At 47.8% G+C, this 18,438-nt stretch overlaps 1 protein-coding gene across 4 annotated transcripts; it reads right to left on the bottom strand.

The window, feature by feature from the left end:
* Positions 1–585: 585 nt before the first annotated feature.
* On the bottom strand, positions 586–16,070 carry Prelid3a (PRELI domain containing 3A). 4 transcript variants are annotated; one of them, XM_021151069.3, is made up of 7 exons: positions 15,975–16,070; positions 8,083–8,251; positions 7,316–7,405; positions 4,255–4,325; positions 4,054–4,156; positions 3,065–3,176; positions 586–2,057 (listed from the first exon to the last, which is right to left on the bottom strand). In XM_021151069.3, exons 1-6 carry the CDS (start codon positions 16,004–16,006, stop codon positions 3,123–3,125), a joined length of 519 nt encoding a protein of 172 aa, XP_021006728.1. In that variant the 5' UTR covers positions 16,007–16,070; the 3' UTR covers positions 586–2,057; positions 3,065–3,122. The 4 variants fall into 4 exon arrangements, with proteins under 4 accessions (XP_021006728.1, XP_085689610.1, XP_029327596.1 ...); XM_029471736.2 differs by having other exon boundaries at positions 1,923–2,053; XM_085833484.1 differs by lacking the exon at positions 3,065–3,176.
* Between the last annotated feature and the right edge of the window lie 2,368 nt (positions 16,071–18,438).

Here is an 18,438-nt window from a genome sequence, read left to right as displayed (position 1 = left end):
TCCCTTAATTGGTTGAACTTGAAGCAGTATTACCTGTTTTTCTCACAGCTGTGACAGGAGGCAGCTTCAGAAAGGAGGGTTTGACAGAGTTCAGAGGAATCCAGTTCATTATGGCTGCAGAAGTGGTATGGTCTGAGGTGCCAAGCAAAAAACGGGAACCCCGCACTCCAGTGGCTTTTGCCTCCCCCTGCCCCTTGCCCATGGGGTGATTGGTGCTGCCCACAGTGAGAGGAGGTGTCCTTTCAGCCAAACCTCTCTAGGAATGTCTTCTCAGACACACCCAAGAGTGCTCTTCCTCAATGCCCTAGGTGCTCCCTACTCCAGTCAAGCTGTTAGTCAATAGTCTGTAACCATCTCAAAGTGGAAAAGTATCTAGGAGCTGCTACCACATAAAGAGGGAGCTGCAGTGTCCCTCTCAGGCGACCACCTTACTATGGTGGCTGACCCAGCAACAGTGGCAAGCCTTCAGTGGCCTCAGGAACTCTCTTCAGTGGCTCTCAGCAGTGAGTCCTCAAAGGGGGCTTTTCAGGACACTGTTGTTTAAAAGTAGAAAAGAGACAGTCACAAAAATAGTTACAGCGTGAACCGAGTTTAATGAAAGCAAAAGACGTCAACTTTCATAGGCATAGGAAAGTTCTAGAAATAGTGAGTGGACCAACAGAGGAAGAGCAGAGGTCTCTACTAGTCAACAGATTTAATTCCTTTTTAAAAGTACAAACATGAATTACGTGTGTGTGTGTGTGTGTGTGTGTGTGTGTGTGTTAAACAACCTTGATTTAAAGATGGTAGAAAGCCAGGCATGACAGTGCTCACTTGTAATTTGTAAGAGGTGGAAGAAGATGGAGGACAGCCTCATGTACAGTGAGTTGAAGGTCAACCTGAGTTATATGAGACTTTGTCTCAAAACAAAAGATGGCAGCACCGCATGCTCACGTCCCTGACTGAAACACCGACAGACTAAAGACTACAAAGAAAATGAGAAGCAGAAACTCTGAGGCAGGAAGGCAGTGTACGTGTGGGGGAGGGGTTCAATCTAGGACAAGAGCACAAAACCACCACTCACACCCCAGCCAGACCTCAAACCCCAGGATATGGAGAGAGGGAATTCGCTGGACAGCTCTTTGTAGATAGCAGGAGGTTCCCACAGTCTTCAAGGGCCACCCAGGCTTGTCAAGAGATCCTGTTGAAAAGACAGTTGGGACTTGACAAGAATCCCATAATGGGCATGGTGGTCCACACCTGTGATTCCAATGCTTGAGATGCTGAGGCAGGAGAAATGCCATGAGTTTCAGAACAGCCAAGGCTACATAGCAAGATCTGTCTCAAGAATAACAACCAAAAAGAGTCAAGTATAGCAGTCCAAGTCTGTAATCTCAAGACTTGGGAATGGGGAAGCAGAAGGAAGAGTTCAAGGGCATCTTCAGTCACACACAGAGTTCAAGGCCGGTCTTGAGTATGGAAATCCCAGTTGCTGCTGGAACCCATAGTGGCCTGTGTAGAGAGCTCCCAAACTGTTTCTGGATTCAGGGCATGATGGGGACCCTGAGGGCCAGAGAGCAACTTCTCATTCTCCTTCACAGAGGCAAGTGGGACACTATAAGGACATAGGGCTACCAGGAACAGAGGACAGCAGCCAGGCCCCTGGGGAAGGTTTGGGGGACCTACCCCAGCTTAGCTGGCAGGGCATGAGGAAAGGGGAGCTCTCTTTTGGTGGAGTGACTAGAGCCAGCACACAGAAGTAACACTCCTTCCAGAAGCAAATAAAAGCTTAAAACCAACACAGAGGCAGTGCAGCCCAGTACTGCCCAGCACAGTGCCCACAGCACAGCACCTACAGTAGAGCCCAGCAGACCAGGGCTCCACACCACTCCCAAGAAACGGCCTCACACAGCCTCACAGAGCTGGCGCCTGGGCCTGATGCTGCACTGGGAGGAAAGATTCCAGCAGACACCTCTTCCAGACTTGGTGGGAGCCTCAGCCACACTTGCCTCTCGTCTTCTTTATTCGTCCACACTTCCTTTCCTTTCTTCTTTGACTCTTTTTGGTGAGACATCTGACTAGAGAGAGGGATGGTTTAGCTCTAGTTGATGAAGAAACAACCTGAAGAGCTTAGACTTCACACCAGGACTCTCTCTCCACACACAGACCTGCACACAGCTTCCACAAGCTCAGCTCAGATTGAGGCTAAGAGACCCCAGAGCAGGTCTTGGCCTTGGATTCAAGGGAAACTTCTCTGGCAAGCTTCGTTGACTTAGGAAAAAGGAGCAAGAATATCTTAAAGATACCTCAAACCCCACAGCTTGCCTGCTGAGGGAAATGAGGAAATGGTCATGACTGGAGGCAACAGGGAAGCAAGCCACCACTGTCAGCAGCTTAACAGGGACATTCAAGCAGGAAGTGAGGAGGCCCCGCCTAAGAGAAGTGGGATGCTTTCTGTGAGGACATGACAAATGCCAACCAGTCAAGTGTCAAATATCTGGAGGCAGAGGAGACCAAGGACCATCTGTGAAGAGGTGCTCTTGCCACTACAGGGACAGGCCAGAGGCTGAACACTGGCTTGGACCAAGTAAGTAAACAGGCATGCAGCATGTTTCATAGAAACGTGTACAGACTGGGAGTGGAGCTCAGAGGTAGAGCGCTTACCCAAGCCCAGAAGGTGTGCGAGCCTCAGTCCACACCCCAGCATAATAAAAGGATCACGAATTTTTTTTTTTTCAAGAAGCTCAAATTTTACCCAAGATGGAAAAACTCCAGATTAAATTTCCCTGTGACACTGTGAGCCTATTCGTGGAGGCTCTTCACCAGCTGTGACAATCCTGCAGACTGTTCAGGCAGCCAGGAACTGAGACCTCAGGATATCAATTGCTACCCTGCCTTGCTCAGACTCCATCCAGTTGACAAGAAAAAGCTCAGGTGTACCCTGGAAACTTCTTTGACACAAACTAGGGAAATAAAGGAGGACGGAACCGTCCACTGTGACAGACAGTATGCAGCACGGAACTGACGACCCAGCAATCTCTCATGCACCCCATGCACACAGTAATAAAAAGCTAAAACTCTGTACCAGGTTAAGAAGTTACTGTGACTGCCCCTTGTGTCACCAGGCATGGGTGGCAGACCTGTTAGCTTATGGCGCTCTCGGAATGTTCAATTATCCACTCAATGGCAGCCCACCCCTGCAACAACACAAAAGGACTTCAGTTCTTGCCACATGCATGAAGGAACTGCTGTGGCAAAGAGGTAGCAATAATCTCCCTGAGCCATGGAGGTGGTCTGAATAAAAAGGGCCCCATAGGGAGTGCTACTAATGGGAGGTGTAGAAACCCTGTTGGAATATGACCTTGTTGGAGGAAGTGGGTTGTTAGAGGTGGGCTTAGAGGTCTCAGAAGTTCAAGCCAGGCCAGGTGGGCTTCCTGTGTCTTCCAGCTGCCTGCAAGTGTAGATAGAACTCTCCGCTACTCTCCAGTACCATGTCTGCCTGCACAATGCCAAGCTTCCTGCCATGATGACAATGGACTAAACCCCAGAACTGTAAGCCAGCCCCCATTAAATGTTTTCCTGTCTAAGGCTTGAGATGGTCATGGTGTCTCTTCACAGCAATAGAAACCCTAAGTTAAGACAGTCCACAGAAACAAGCCATCCAAGCTCGGAAACATGATGGGATGTTTTCAATGCCTTATTTCTCTAATGAATTAAAGAATGCACCAGCTTGAGCCATCTCAAGGTCAACACCCTCTCAGAATAACACAGCCAATTCATATCTGAGACCTAAGACATCCCAAAGTCCCAGAGCCAAAGCTGCCATGTGGAGACCAGATAGACTGGGATGAACTTCAAAGCAATAGTAACCCTTACTAGGACAGATGTCTTTCGCCTCAAGAACCTGGCCAGCCCTTCTGTATCTCTATTTGAAACATCTGTGGGAAGTCTATTGCCTTAGAAGCTCAACTGCAAAGATCCCCATCCTCAGGAGGACCCAAGGACTGGACATGTCCCCACCTCTTCTGGCACATTACCACAGACTGCACCAGGGCCCTGTCCTGAGGTGTTCACCTTCTTTGCATTGGAGGATATCGTGGTGGCCATTAGACTTTCCAGGTAGCTCCCCAAGCTAATTCCCTTCACAGTGATGATGGCTTCTTGAGTGAGCACAGTCCTGCAGAAGAGCAGAAGTAAGGGGCTGACCAACCCCGGGAGGGAGGCTCCGTCCACCCCTGCTGCTCAATGTGTCCATCCCAGGACGAGGTGACTCACTTTTCAGGGTTCTCTGGATGAGGTGTGTACACCAACCTCTCATTCACTGATACCAGATTCGTGAGCGTGATCTTTAAAAAACAAGCACACACACACAAAAGAATAAAACACCGCTGCCTTAGGTTCTAATTTTCTTGTATATTTCTCAAACCATCTACCCTTCCAGCCCAGATTAACACTTAGGAAAGCCAGAGAAAGACAACATTCAGTGTGTGTCAGGGACACTACTGGGCAGCTCCTTCTGGTTTGTTTTGGTTTTTTTGGTTTTTCGAGACAGGATTTCTCTGTGTAGCCCTGGCTGTCCTGGAACTCACTCTTTAGACCAGGCTGGCCTCAAACTCAGAAATCTGCCTGCCTCTGCCTCCCGAGTGCTGGGATTAAAGTCGTGCACCACCATTGCCCAGCTGGGCAGCTCCTTGATGATGATCATGGACCTCTACCCACGGCTGAGGCAGGATCTGCCTTCAGGGCATCCACACATTGCCAAGCCTGTCAGCAACTGTAGGACAGAGAGCCCACTGTCGCTGTCCATGGCAACAGCAGCCAGCTTTCCAGCCCTCGTGGAATCTCGGAATGGCTGGACGTGCTGGACTCTGGGATTCACACAGAAGCTTCAGCAATCCGGTCTCCAGTCCTACTTCCTGTCAGCAAACTAACTTACTGTTTGTATTTTCTATTAAAACCTACCTAGAGCCAGTGAGATAGCTCAGCAGATAAAGGTGCTTACCACAGAGGCCTAGCAACATGAGTTCGATTCTTGGAACCCATATAAAGAAAGGAGAGAACTGACTCCATAAAGCTGTCTTCTGGCCTCCAATGCATTCAGTGGCATGCTAACACACAGTAATAAAAATTAAAAGTAAAAAAAAAAAACAAAAACAAAACAACAACAACAATAACCACCTAAAAAATGCCTCTAGAATATCATGGTGAACAGAGTTCTCTATGGCACTACGACATTACATTTGCATGTCAGCTACAAACACACATGACTAATGAACACCCAGGATGCAGACTGAACCAGGGAGCCAGGAATGTTAATACACAGGTTGTCCCTTCAGAGAGAGATGCATAACCTGTTTTCCGCCTGGAAGGCTGGGAGTGGACATAGTTAATAACCTGGTGACTTTTGTGCTGTCCATGTGGCAGAGAGCACACAGGACCTTCCTTCTCATCTTGAGCTTGCTCTTCTCGGTCAGTCTGCCAGAACCTACCTTTATGGACGATGCCGCTTGCTTTACAAAGAGATCTGATGTAGTCATGTCTTAAAAACTTTGTTGTGTACAAGGAATTGAGTTCATTATCACCAGGAAACTTTCCCCCAAATTGTGCTGTGCTAAATATGCCTCAGATAAAATATCTAGGGTCAGACTCTCAAAGTTTGAACCAAAACCAGCTACTGAGTCCTGCTGGCTAGATACCCCACACTCCACTGCTGTGACTCAGGACACACTCTGGGTTTGATCATGTCTGTTGCTTTATCTGTTTACACTTTGTGAGGATTGTGTGCACTTCTGTCTCATTACTATTTGTATTAATATATGAAAACTGAACACATATATGTGTATCATAATGTTTCAATGCATATATACATTGTATAACATTGAAATCAGGGTAAGTAGTGCCTAATCCCACCATTAGGAAAAGCTCTAGGAGTTCCAGGCCAGAAGGCCAGCTTGATCTACATAATTAAACCCTGTATCAAAAAAATAAACTTGGGGCTGGAGAGATGGCTCAGCGGTTAAGAGCACTGACTGCTCTTCCAGAGGTCCTGAGTTCAAATCCCAGCAACCACATGGTGGCTCACAACCATCTGTAATGAGATCTAACGCCCTCTTCTGGGGTGTCTGAAGACAACTACAGTGTACTTATATATGATAATAAGTAAATCTTTAAAAAAAAAAAAACTTAAAAAAATTAGGGCAGCCCGGCAGTGGTGGCGCCTGCCTTTAATCCCAGCACTCGGGAGGCAGAGGCAGTAGGATTTCTGAGTTCCAGGACAGCCTGGTCTACAGAGTGAGTTCCTGGACAGCCAGGGCTATACAGAGAAACCCTGTCTCGAAAAAAAGAAAAAATTAGGGTAAACATTTCTGTTTCCTCAAATATTTATATCTTTGTGGTGGAGACATTCTAAGTATTTTCTTCTACACGTATATAAATATAATAGTTAGCTGGGGCATAGTAACACATATCTGAAGGATATCTGTAAATTCCAAGCCAGTCTAGTCTACAAAGCAAGTTCTAGGCCAGCTGGCGCTACATAGTGAGACCCTGTATTATTATCATCACTGATAATAAGTACACACATTGTTATCTATAGCCACCCAACTGTGCAATAGTACACCCAGATTCAGCAGTTTTGTTTTGTTTTGTTTTGATTGGTTTGGTTAGGTTTTTCGAGACAGGGTTTCTCTCTATAGCCCTGGCTGTCTTGGAACTCACGCTGTAGACCAGGCTGGCCTCGAACTCAGAAATCTGCCTGCCTCTGCCTCCCGAGTGCTGGGATTAAAGGCGTGCGCCACCGCGCCCGGCTAGCAGTTTTCTTATCTAACTAGTTATTGCCTTTCTTTCTTTTTCTTCTCTCTCTCTCTCTCTTATTTATTTAGAGGCAGGGTTTTACCATGTATCTCTGTCTGTCCTGGAACTCACTATGTAGATCAAGCTGGCCTCAAACTCACAGAGATCTGCCTGACCCACACACGACCACACCTGACCTATTGCCCTTTTCCTTATGTTGATTATATTAGAATAAACAGGTGAGAAAATGGTAAGTGTGGTGTCTCAAGCCTGTAGCCTCAGAACTCCTCAGGCTGAGGCAGGAGGATTAAAGAAAATTTAAGACCAGCTTGGGCTATCCATCGAGTTCCATCCAGGCTGAACAGCGGGTACAGTGAGAACCCCCACCTCAAAACAAAACGAAGATAAAATACCACTAAATAATGTAATCCTCCCAAGTGCTCTCCGAGCGAGCAAAAGGCAGCTGGAAGTAGAGTTTAGGGGAGGCATTCCGCACCATCGGGGAGCAACACTAAGCTCCTTCTCATCTTAGACCACTGCTTACATTGGTGGAACACAGCTCCATTTTCCTGGCAGCCGGATCCACAACGGAGCGCTCTTTGATGTACGTCAAGGTCCTGTTGGCTCCCAAAATCTAAAAGACAAAATAAAAGAGTAGAGCAACATTCTAACGTCCAGTTACGCATTTCCTTACAACAAATGCTCTATACCTGCGGATTCAGTAAAGGGCAGAGAGAGTAACCCCCCCCCCGCCCGCCCGCAGATATTAGAAAGTGGAGCTAAGTGTTTAACGCATGACAGTAATGAATGTCGCGACAAAACTTAAAGCAGAGAAGCCAGGGATTTTGAGGAAAGAGGCTCCTCTGCTGACAGAGTTTGGAAGGCAAGAATCTGCCTGCAGAGATAGTTTTCACATCCTACATAGAATCCAGGAGTAGCAAAGGAGCCACAAGGAGACCCTGGGGCTATGCAAGGACCTGCACTTGGAGTTGGAGGAAGGTTAGGGTGCTGCCTTAAGTTAACATTCTCACGGTTCTCCACCCCGATCCCATTTTTGGCTCTAAAAGCCAGCTCACATGTAAAAAGTATGACTGCAGCACCACAAAAGGTGCGAATCTGCTCCTTCACATTTGTCCCTGAAGAAAGGTCACCCAGGTCACCTAACCCAGAGTGACTAGAGTCCTTCCCAGACAACAGAATGAGAACCATGGACAGTCTGGAAGGGGGCAAGGGACTGCAGGGACCTACTCTGCCCAGCCATTTGTGGCATCCCCCAGCAGTAAGCGCCCGCGGCCACACAGGGACTCTCACCGCTCGCACGAGGCCAGGCAGCCCCCATTCGGTGCTGAGCAGGCGCAGACTGTGCAGGCGCCCACAGCCATCCACGCTGCGTTCCAGCACATCCACGCCCACCACGCAGGGGTTCATCGGGTTAGGGTACTTCCGCATGGCCGCCTTGATCACCGTGTCCCAGGGATGGCTGGCAAGAGAATACAATCAGCATAGGAAGTGGCCCAGGTGTTTATTCTGGTCAGGCTGCCCTGGGTGCTGTCTAAATCCATGCCTCCTGCGGGGCCCCAGGTCTGTGCTGAGGCTACACAGGGCCATCAAGCTTAGTTGATCTCTGGCTTTTCCTGTCTTGGTCCTCCTCCAGCCTCCAGGAGGCAGAAACCTTTTGTGGGCACTTCTCTGCAGTGAGACCATTTCCCTACCTGCACTTCGCTGGAAAAACGCTGGCTGCGGTCCTTAATGTAAGAGGACCCTGACTTCCAGTAGGGCTCATGGTCCTACCAGACTGCCTGGCTATCCAGTAGAATCCCAAGGAATCTTACGGATGACCCAAGAACTCCTCAAGGCTTCCCGTGCAGAGTCACACTTGTCTAAGTCAGAGCTCAGAGCTAAGCTAATTTATTTCTTGCTCTCAGAGATGGCAAAGCCTCAGACTGCAGCCTACTACTACTGTCCAGAGCCATGACCTAACCTCAAACCTCAGACCGCTGTGATGGAGCCAGGTTAAAGGAGCGTCCCTTCCAGATGTTCAACGTGGGCCTTACCCCACTGCTTACCCCACTGTCAAGTCAGCTAGCCCTCCCTCCCTTCCTGATACGCTTTCCTGGAAAGTCTCCCTCAAATGTATCGCCACGATGCCATCATTTCTGATTCAGACTCGAATGATATACAACTTGTTTAAATATACTTACACAAAATAACCACAGAAGTTATTGTAGGTATGTGTGGGTTTGGTTTTGTTGGGGTTTTGTTTGTTTGGTTGTTTGGTTGTTTGGTTGGTTGGTTTTCAATTCAGGGTTTCTCTGTGTAGTCCTGTGTAGACTATCCTGGAACTTCCTCTGTAGACCAGGCTGGCCTTGAACTCAGGGATCTGCCAGCCTCTGCCTCCTTAGTGTTGGGATTAAAGGCGTGCACCACCACCGCCTGGCTGTAATATGTTTTATCTGCATGTTTATATGTGCACCCACGTTGTTTGGTGCCCATGGAGGCTAAGAGAGTATCAGATCCCCTGGAACTGGAGTTATCTGTTGAGAGTTGTCTCTAAAGCTGTCTCTATCACTATCTCTAAAGTGACAAAACCCAGCCGGCTGTATTGACGAATGCCTTTAATCCTAGCAGGGAGGCAGAGGCAGACAGAACAGAGGCTAACCTGGTCTATAAAGCAAGTTCCAAATTGTCAGGGCTACACAGAGAAACTGTCTTAAAAATAAAAAAATAAAATTAGGTGGCAAAATCTAGGCACAAAATCAATATTGCACCCACTGGCTGAAGAAAACACTAACATACAGCCAGCATGCAAACCTTGTGGCATGAGGTATGGACAATGACAGGGCTGGCTGAAGGCCCCTGAGCCATTCACTGGAGCGCCTGCTGGCTCCTTTGCCTGCAGGAACAAGCTGCAAGGGCACAAAGCTCTCTCTCTGACAGATGAGGAGTTGAATGGACACCACTCTCAAGAGACCCCAGCTACACAGAGACATGGTGTGACTAGGTCCTATCCTAAAGGAAGGGAGGCCTCTGCCACACCCATTCCAGAATGGTCCCCAGCATCCGTGGCAAGGGCTGCCTGGACCAACAAAAGGCAGATAGGAGGGCGAATTCTGGCTTCTATGCTATATCGGAGTTCTCTAAAGAAGAGAACAGAGAGAGAAAGGGTGGGGTGGGGTGGAGAATGTGTATGAATTATTTGATTATATATATTAAAGGGGATCTGTTAGACTGCCTTACATGATACCGTCTAGGTAGCCCCCACAGTGGCTGTCTCACATTGGAGAGGCTGAGAATCCGGTACCTGCTCAGCCCATGGGGCTGATCCCAGCAGTCCCAATCTGTGCTGAAGGCCTAGAGAACTACTAGAGAGCTGCTGGTCTTCAAGCTGTTGAATCCTGAAGAACTGGTCCTGATGTCTAATGTCCGTGGAGGGATGCCATAGCAACAGGAAGGATGGACTTGCGGGCAAGAGTGGGAGCAAGCAGACAGAATGCAAAGCGCCCCTCTTCCATGTCCATTGCTCTATGTGGCCATCAGAAGACGCTTCTCACACTTAACAGTGTGTCTTTCCGCAAGTCCCTCGCAAGAGTGTCCAGCAGCTTACACTTCAGTTGATCCGAGATACAGTAAAGTCAGCAATGAAGACTCATCACACATGCTAAGATTCGAGAGTGTCTAAGGGAGAACCCCAGTCAATGGCAGGGTAATAGAAACCAGGGTCCAAGATCTGCCTAAATCGGTCAGGCGGTGGTGGCATAGGCCTTTGATCCCAGCACCTGGGAGGCAGACCTCTGTGAGTTCAAGGCCAGCCTGGTCTACAGAGCAAGTTCCATTACAGCCAAGACTACAAAAGAGAAGGCCTGTCTTGAAAAATAAAACAAAAGCCAAACCAAACAAAACATTTAAAAAAAAAAAAAGATTTGCCTAAATCATTTAGTAAAAAGGCCAAGGTGGGAATGCATGGGTAACCACCATGAATGTTATAAGAACCTCACCATGCATGGATCCAGGAGTCTGCTCTTCCCATTTTTGCTTATTTCTAAAAGTTGTAGGTTTGGAGGTGAAGAGGCAGTCACAGGACCAAAGCTCAGCTCAGCTGTATCCTACCTCCATCGGGTTCTACAGAACGTGGCCACACCCTGGGGGCTCTGGACCTGGTTGCCACAATGTGACTGGGACATTCCTAGCTCTCACCACATTAACATTGACACTGATGACTCCTTAAAGCAATAGGGGAAAGTGCTGGACTCTTCCCAGCAACGCAGGCGGGGCTCCAAACCACAGCCTGGTCACGCTGCTGCTCACACACACACTTAGGAAAATAACTCAGGATTCTCTAAGGAGTATGTGATGAAATGGTGAAGTGGTTAATCTGATCATCGCTTGACCCCCGAGGACTCTTCCCTTTGACAGTCTGCAAGAGAACAGGAAGCGCGCCAGATACATTTCTGCAGGACGAGAGGATCTCAGGCTGCCCTGGTTTATCAGCCGTTGTGTTGAGAGCACACAGAAGCTGCCTCTCAACACCCCCTGCTTGCCCTTGAAAGAACAATGCACAAACTGTTCTCTCAGACTTGGGGACTTGGTGGGTGTTTTCTGGAAAGTTGAGGGAGTGAGCAACTTTAAGGCAAACATTGTTAGTGTTTGTTGCCCAAAGATAAAACCTGAGCCTTTGAATGAAAGCTGAAAGTCCAGGAAACTTGTATCCATTACCATGAGCCTAACTGGCCCACACTACAAACCTGGGACCATCCGCCTTCCACAGGAGGGATGCACCGCTTTTGGGCCATGCTGTTCTCGTCACAGCAACAGAAACCCTAACTAAAGACAGACATTTATGTCTTAGAGCTCCTTATCTGTGTGATGCTGGACTCTACCGGTACACCTCAACCAAGGCTAAAAATTACAAAACAGCAGATGCAGAAGTAGATAAGAAAATCAAACTACAGAAATACAGGAATCATGGATATTATTTTTAAAGTGCCAGAGTCTCCCAATTTCTGCAAAACGCAGTTAAGTTTTTGATTTTTTTAAAATTGTTGACAGAGGGCCTCATATATGCTCAGCTGACCTTGGACTCCTGACTTTCCTGCCTCTCCCTCCCAGTTGCTGGGACTACAGGCTTATACCACTATGTCAAGTTTAAGGGGGTGGAGACTGAACCCAGGATTCCTGCACTCAAGGCAAATATCTATTATCCCCGTTCCAGTTTGTACAGTAGTACAAGCTTAAAACCAGGCACGGTGGTGCATGCATGCCCTGTCATCTGAGCACTCAGGAAATGGGCACAGAAGGATCAGAAATTCAAAGTCACCCTTAGCTGCACAGTGAGGCCAGCCTGGGCTACATGAAACCCTGTGTCCAAAAACAAAAGGGGGAAGGGGTTACTATTGTTTAGTGCAATGAATTAATATTTTAAATTTTCAATTAAAATTTCTAATGGTAATATACAGTTGGTTGGTTGTCTTTTAAGATAGGGTCTCTGTATGCCTCAATACCCTCCCTGCTAAGTGCTGGGGTTATAGGTTGTGCCAGTCTACCTGGCTCTCTGATATAGTAACTAATATAAGCTATAGTCAGCATAAACAAAACTGAGGGCCTTGACATCTCAAGATTCGGCCCAGGGTCGCTTGTCTCTGTGCCTGGACAAGGCAGGACACAACGACAAAGATCACAGAGTACAGAGGAACAGCTCACCCATCTCAAGACAGAGAGCAGAAAGGAGTGAGAGAAAGGGTGAGAGCCAAGACACACCCCTTCAAGGGCACACCCCAGGTGACTCCCTCCAACAAGGTCCCAACTTATATGGGTCCACCATTTCCCACTTTCATTGTATTAAATCAATGTTAGGTCAGAGACCTCGTGAACACATCGCCTATGGCAGTGGTTCTCAACTTGTGGGTCATGACCTCTTTGGGGCCACATATCAGATGTCCTGCATATCAAATATTTACGTTACAATCCATAAGAGTAGCAAAATTAGTTATTGAGTAGCAATGAAAATAACTTTATGGCTGGGGGTCACCACAACACGAGAAACCATATTAAAGGGTCGGTCGCAGCACTAGGAAGGTTGGGAGCCACTGTATGGAAAAGCTCTTGCAAACACACCCAGAGGCATGCCTTACTAATCTCCACATGTCTCTCAACCTAAGAGAACGGCCAGTATTGGCCATCACAGGCCATAAGCATAGAACAAGCACAAGTGTCCTTTCAATAAGATAGGACAAATTATAACATTCATAAGGTAGGTGATTATACAGCTAGTATGATCAAGCTATACGTACATTAACTTATATCCATAGATATGTTATCAGCTTAGTTGGAGCTCAAAAAAACACACTACTGGGAGGAAAAGATCCTTGTGAGATGATGTCGGTGACCCCTATTTGGGAAAACCAAACCACATTATGCGGATTTCTACATAAACAGACATATATGTGATGGCGTGCACGCTTATCACGGGTCAGCATGTCTACCATGTTTACCATCGCAGCTGCCTTTGCTGAAAAGAAAAGGAAGAGACAAAACTGAAGAGAAGGGCAAGTGGACATGCTCTGCCTCTCCAGAAGGTTAATTTCTTTTCCCCCTGCTCCTTACTAGAAAGCAAGCTATAGGTCCACCTGCTCAAAGCTCTACTGCCCTGAGTGGGTGCTGACAGCCTGCCGGAGGTCTATGGCTGCCCTTATTCCGGAAGGGCATCTGGCCTCCCTGTGAGCTCCCTCCCTATGAACAGTGCCAGGGTCAGGCACTGGCAGGGTACCTGGGACACAATACAAAGAAGCAGCACATGCTACCACACGGGTGAGCCTCAAAAATTATGATGGTGGTGATGGTGATGATTTCCAAAAGAAACCAGACACAGGATACCACATATGATGTTGACTATTTATATAAAGTATCCAGGAGAAAAAAAATCTACAGAAACAGATCAGTGGTTTCTGGGGTCAGGAATGGAGAGGGAGTTCATCTCCCACATAAAGTTCAGGATCTCTCTAGAAGATAACAGAGATGATCTAAAGCTAGACCACCACAGTGATGGCTGCACAATTTGCAAAGAAAATAAAACAATAACAAAAACCAATTTCTGGGGGTCTGGAGAGATGGCTCAGTGGTTAAGAGCACTGACTGCTCTTCCAGAGGTCCTGAGTTCAATTCCCAGCAACCACATGGTCGTTCACAACCATCCTTAATCTGATGCTCTCTTCTAGTGTGTCTGAAGACAGCTGCAGTGTACTTATATAATAAATAAATAAATATTCGGCAGGAGAGAGCAGGGGCTGGAGCAAACAAAGGTCATGAGTTCAATTCCCAGCAACCATGGCTCACAACCATCTGTACAGCTACAGTGTACTCATATACATAAAATAAATACATAAATCTTTTAAAAAGCAAATTCTGTAATTATATTAAAAATTACTCATTTGTATAATACATTTAAAGTTTTTCTCATGTTCTCTTTTCACATGCGGTGTGCATGAGGGTGAGTGCTGTGCACAGGTGCATGGAGGTGTGCGTGCTTGTGTGTGCGTGCTTGTGTGTGCATGCTTGTGCAGGCCCAAGACCGATGCAGAGCTCCTGTGAATGAGGCAGGGTAGTCCAGCCAGCCAACTTGTTCCAGGCATCTCCATCTCTACTTTACCAAGCTAGAATCACAGGCCAACTGTTCCAATCACTGGAGATCTGAACTTTAGCCCCACACTCACACAGCAAGGTCTTTAACCAGTGTGCCAAGTCCCCAGCCCAGAATCACAGAACACATTTTTAAATGGATGACTTGGGGCCAGCAAGATGGCTCAGCTGCTAAAGATGCCTGCTGTCAAACTTCGATCTCCTGATCCACAAGGAACTGAGAACCGACTCGCTCATGTTATCTTGACTGCAGCTTGCACAATGTGGCTTGTGCTCATACACACACCACACACACAAACACACACACACACACACAAATTAATTAAATGTAATTTTAAAAATATTTAAAAAAAAAAGAGCCAACTTTGGTGACACATGGCTTTAACCCCAGCACTGGGGAAGCAGAGGCAAGCAGATCTATATGAGCTCAGGACCATCCTGGTCTACACAGCAAGAACATCCAGGCCAGCTAAGGCCACACAGTGAAATCCTATCTCAAAAAAAGAAAAATAATCTCCCCCAAACACACATACATTAAAATGAGTGGTAGCACATTACAGATTACAAAATGTAAATAATAAGGATTAAAAAAAACAAAACAAAACAAAACAACAAAAAACGAAAGAGGCAAAAATGGTCAAAATTGTCAACAGTGACTTTCCAGTGGCAGTCAACATTTCAGGGCCTCAGCGAGTCCAAGTCTCTGGCATCTCTGTACTTTATGACTTTCTCTGCACCTAGGTGGTACAAATTACGTCGGAATATTGGGGGGACCTTCAGAAAGCCTGCCAAGTTTACCAAAAATTTACATACCACCCGTCTAAAGTTCCAAATTTTTTAAAGGGATTTTTTTTTCCTAGAGGCGGATGCTATAGCTCAGTGATGGAACGCTTTTCCAGCAGGCTCGAAACGCTGGGTCCGGGCCCAGCACCATCGAAAAATAAAAATAAGGAAGCCAGACGTTCTGAAGCCAGGTGATCAATTTTTATTTTTTAAAAAAAAATTTAACACTTTAAAAGACAATGGACGACAATTCTGTTTCGTGCAGTCTCTCCACGTCCACCCCCGCTCGGAACGAAACGCTTCTCCAATCGGGATCAGAAAGTCTCAAAAAATCCTTTGAAAAGCTAATCAAAACACTCGATGGGGAGAAGGAAGGCGCCCCTCGGGTCAGGGGAGCACTCGTGGCAGTTCGCGGTGTCCCTGGTGGCTTGGAGGTGTCCGGGTGCACAGGGATTCAGGACCAAACGCCCCAAACGCCTTCCTCGCGTCTAGATTTTTCCCGAGCCCAAGCCCCTTGGGTACCGTGGGTGACACCCGCTACAAGGGAGGCTGGCCACAGGCCGCTGCCCTATTCCCGATGGGATCGCGACGCCCCACGACGCAGCTTGCGGCTGACACAAACCGGCTGAAGATGCGGAGGCCTCGCCACGCACCTGCCGCCCCGCTCCCCACCGGGCCGTGATCCCGGCTCCGAAGCGCTTGCCGGTCCCGGATCCCCGCCCCTCCCCGAGGCCGCACGGCTCAGACCGCATCCACGCGTTTCCCAGCGCAGCCCTCCGCTGGCTCACCCGAACACGTGCTCCGAGCTCCAGATCTTCATCGCCGCAGCCGCAGGCCTAGGGCGCGGGCTCCGCGCTTTGCGGGATGCTGCGCGGCGCCGTGGGGGCGGGGCGCCCGCTCTACCGCCTCCCCCGTCACGTGGCCCGGACTGCGGCGGCTAAAAATAGGGAGGTGGGAGGCGAGTGGTACCCAGCGCCGCGCTGCCGCGGGGACGAGCGCGAGTGCGCAGCCACAAACGGCAGCTCTGGGTTCTTTGAAGCTGTTCAAATCCTGCCTCTATCCTGTCCAAGCACACGCAAAAGTGATGGACACTAGAACTGTCGATCCAAAATAAACAGTCTGGGTATCGAATAAGCTTGAAACCCTAATGCTATCGCGACGCATCACAGGCAACCCACTAGGGAGACTACAAAGGCTCCCTCACCGCTAAGAAACAGAAGTAGCCAGTTCTACGAACGCTTTTTACGTGAACAATATGTGGTGCTGCCCCCAAAACGCTTGGGGACAAAGGCAGACTTCGTCCTAAAGTTATCAGTAACTGGAGCGCTGCTCCAACGGAGCTAATTGCCTTTATCCTGTAGTCACGGAAACAGTCTTGCCTGGGGGGCGGGGGGAGGTAGTAAGACCCAGTTTGTTTTTGAGCCGAGTATGTGCGATCTTGATCCAGGAACAAGGATTGAGGTTTCCCTGAAAGGCATGTCCCACTCCGGATGCGGTTACTTACGAGAACCTGTGTCAGTTACAGAACAAAGAAAATCACAAGTCGTGGCAAATACCAACTAAGTCAGCAGCGACCAGGGCAACTCGGGAACTTGGCTATAGGCCTCAGATGATAACATTCTTAGCATATGGATTGGTAAAAAGTCAGTGGTCTGCTATGAGGTATACTGTAAGTGTTCTGATAAGCAAGGATGTTTGATCAGATACATGGGTGTGCAACGAACTATCTTCAGAGGGACTGAAAACCCGGCTGATGGGTGGGTATGACAGCCCACATGTAATCTGAGCTCACTAGAGGTAGACACCGAATCTAGCACCCAAGATGGCTAGCTAGACTAAGAAGCTACAGTTTAGCAAGAGATTCCATGCATACATCAGTACCGACACACACCATGTAACCCACACACATGCAAATATGAACATAAGTACTACATACAAACACAAACAAAAAGAGAAAGATTTAAAAAGGACTAAGAATAGCTCAAGAAAATTTGACTCTAATCTGCATTATTTTAACTCTCCATAAACACTAAGTTCAGTCTGTTGGTCTTGGAGTCTTTAACAAGGTATGGCTTTTTTCTTTTTCTTGGAAATTTCAGAGAGATATATTGATCATAACTTGGGCTCATATGGTGGCTCCTGCTTATATATAATCCTAGCACTTGGAAGGGTAGAGTAAGATGAGGAATTAGAAACCAGGCTGGACTACATGGCAAGTGTTAATAGTAAGGCGTGCCAGACCTGGTAAGGCACTGTATAACCTGAGTTTAGCGGAGCACACCTGGGGCATCTTCAGCTACAGATGGAGTTTGAGGCCTGGACTGCACAAAACCTTGTCAAAACAAACAAACAAACAAACAAGAGTAAAAAGAGTTTGGGAATATAGCTTATTGGTAAAGCAGCTACATAGAATGAGCAACAGTCATGGCTCAATCCCCAGCACAGGAAACAAGTATCAGAAATCCATCACTCTTTCAGACAAGAGGTATATCTGCAACCTGAAGTCTCATGGCCTCTGAAGTTATACTCTGATCCTCGGAAAAAGAATGCTGTCAGGCTGGAGAGATGGCTCAGCGGTTAAGAGCCCTGACTCCCTGCAAACATCTTAAGAAGAGAAGGCCTCTGCTGCTAAGTGTGGCTGCTCGTGCCAGTTATCCCTCAGGTTCAGAGGCAGGAAGATCAGGAGTCTGAGCCGAGGCCACCCTGAGCTGTGTTTGAGACAATGTCTCAAAGGCCAAGATCAGGGTGGGCAGATGGCTCAGTGGTTAGAAACACTTTCCATGTAAATCTGACAACTTGAATTCAGGTCCGTTTGAATCTGGCCCCCACGCTCTCTACCAGACAGACTACGACTCATCGAGGACAGCTGTGGCGTAATCTTCCCGGTTTACAACTACCAAGCCCAGTGACCACAGCTGATGGGAAAGGGAACCAGAGGGTCCATCTCTTTCTTCTTGTTTTGAGTCAGAGTCTCCCTATTTGTGGCCTTGAGCTAGCAGTTCTCGTTCCTTTGCTTCCCGAGTGTTGGGATTACAGGAGTGAGCCGTCACACTGGCCTCTGTTTAATTTTGATGACTTATATATTCCACAGTTCATGTGATGGGTTCCTGAAGCGCCTCTCGTCCAGCCAAGGCCACTCAGCCCACCCACAGCTGCTCAGGCCTGCCGTGTCTCACTTCACGGACTCTCTGTATGGTACTAATGGCAGCACACTGTTCTGGTATGTCACCTTTCCCTGTATTCTTTGCACAT

This window comes from Mus caroli, unplaced genomic scaffold, assembly GCF_978045245.1.
Source record: "Mus caroli unplaced genomic scaffold, Mus_caroli_1 scaffold_19, whole genome shotgun sequence".
Lineage (NCBI taxonomy): Eukaryota > Metazoa > Chordata > Mammalia > Rodentia > Muridae > Mus > Mus caroli.
This window is presented reverse-complemented; position numbering and strand designations above follow the sequence as displayed.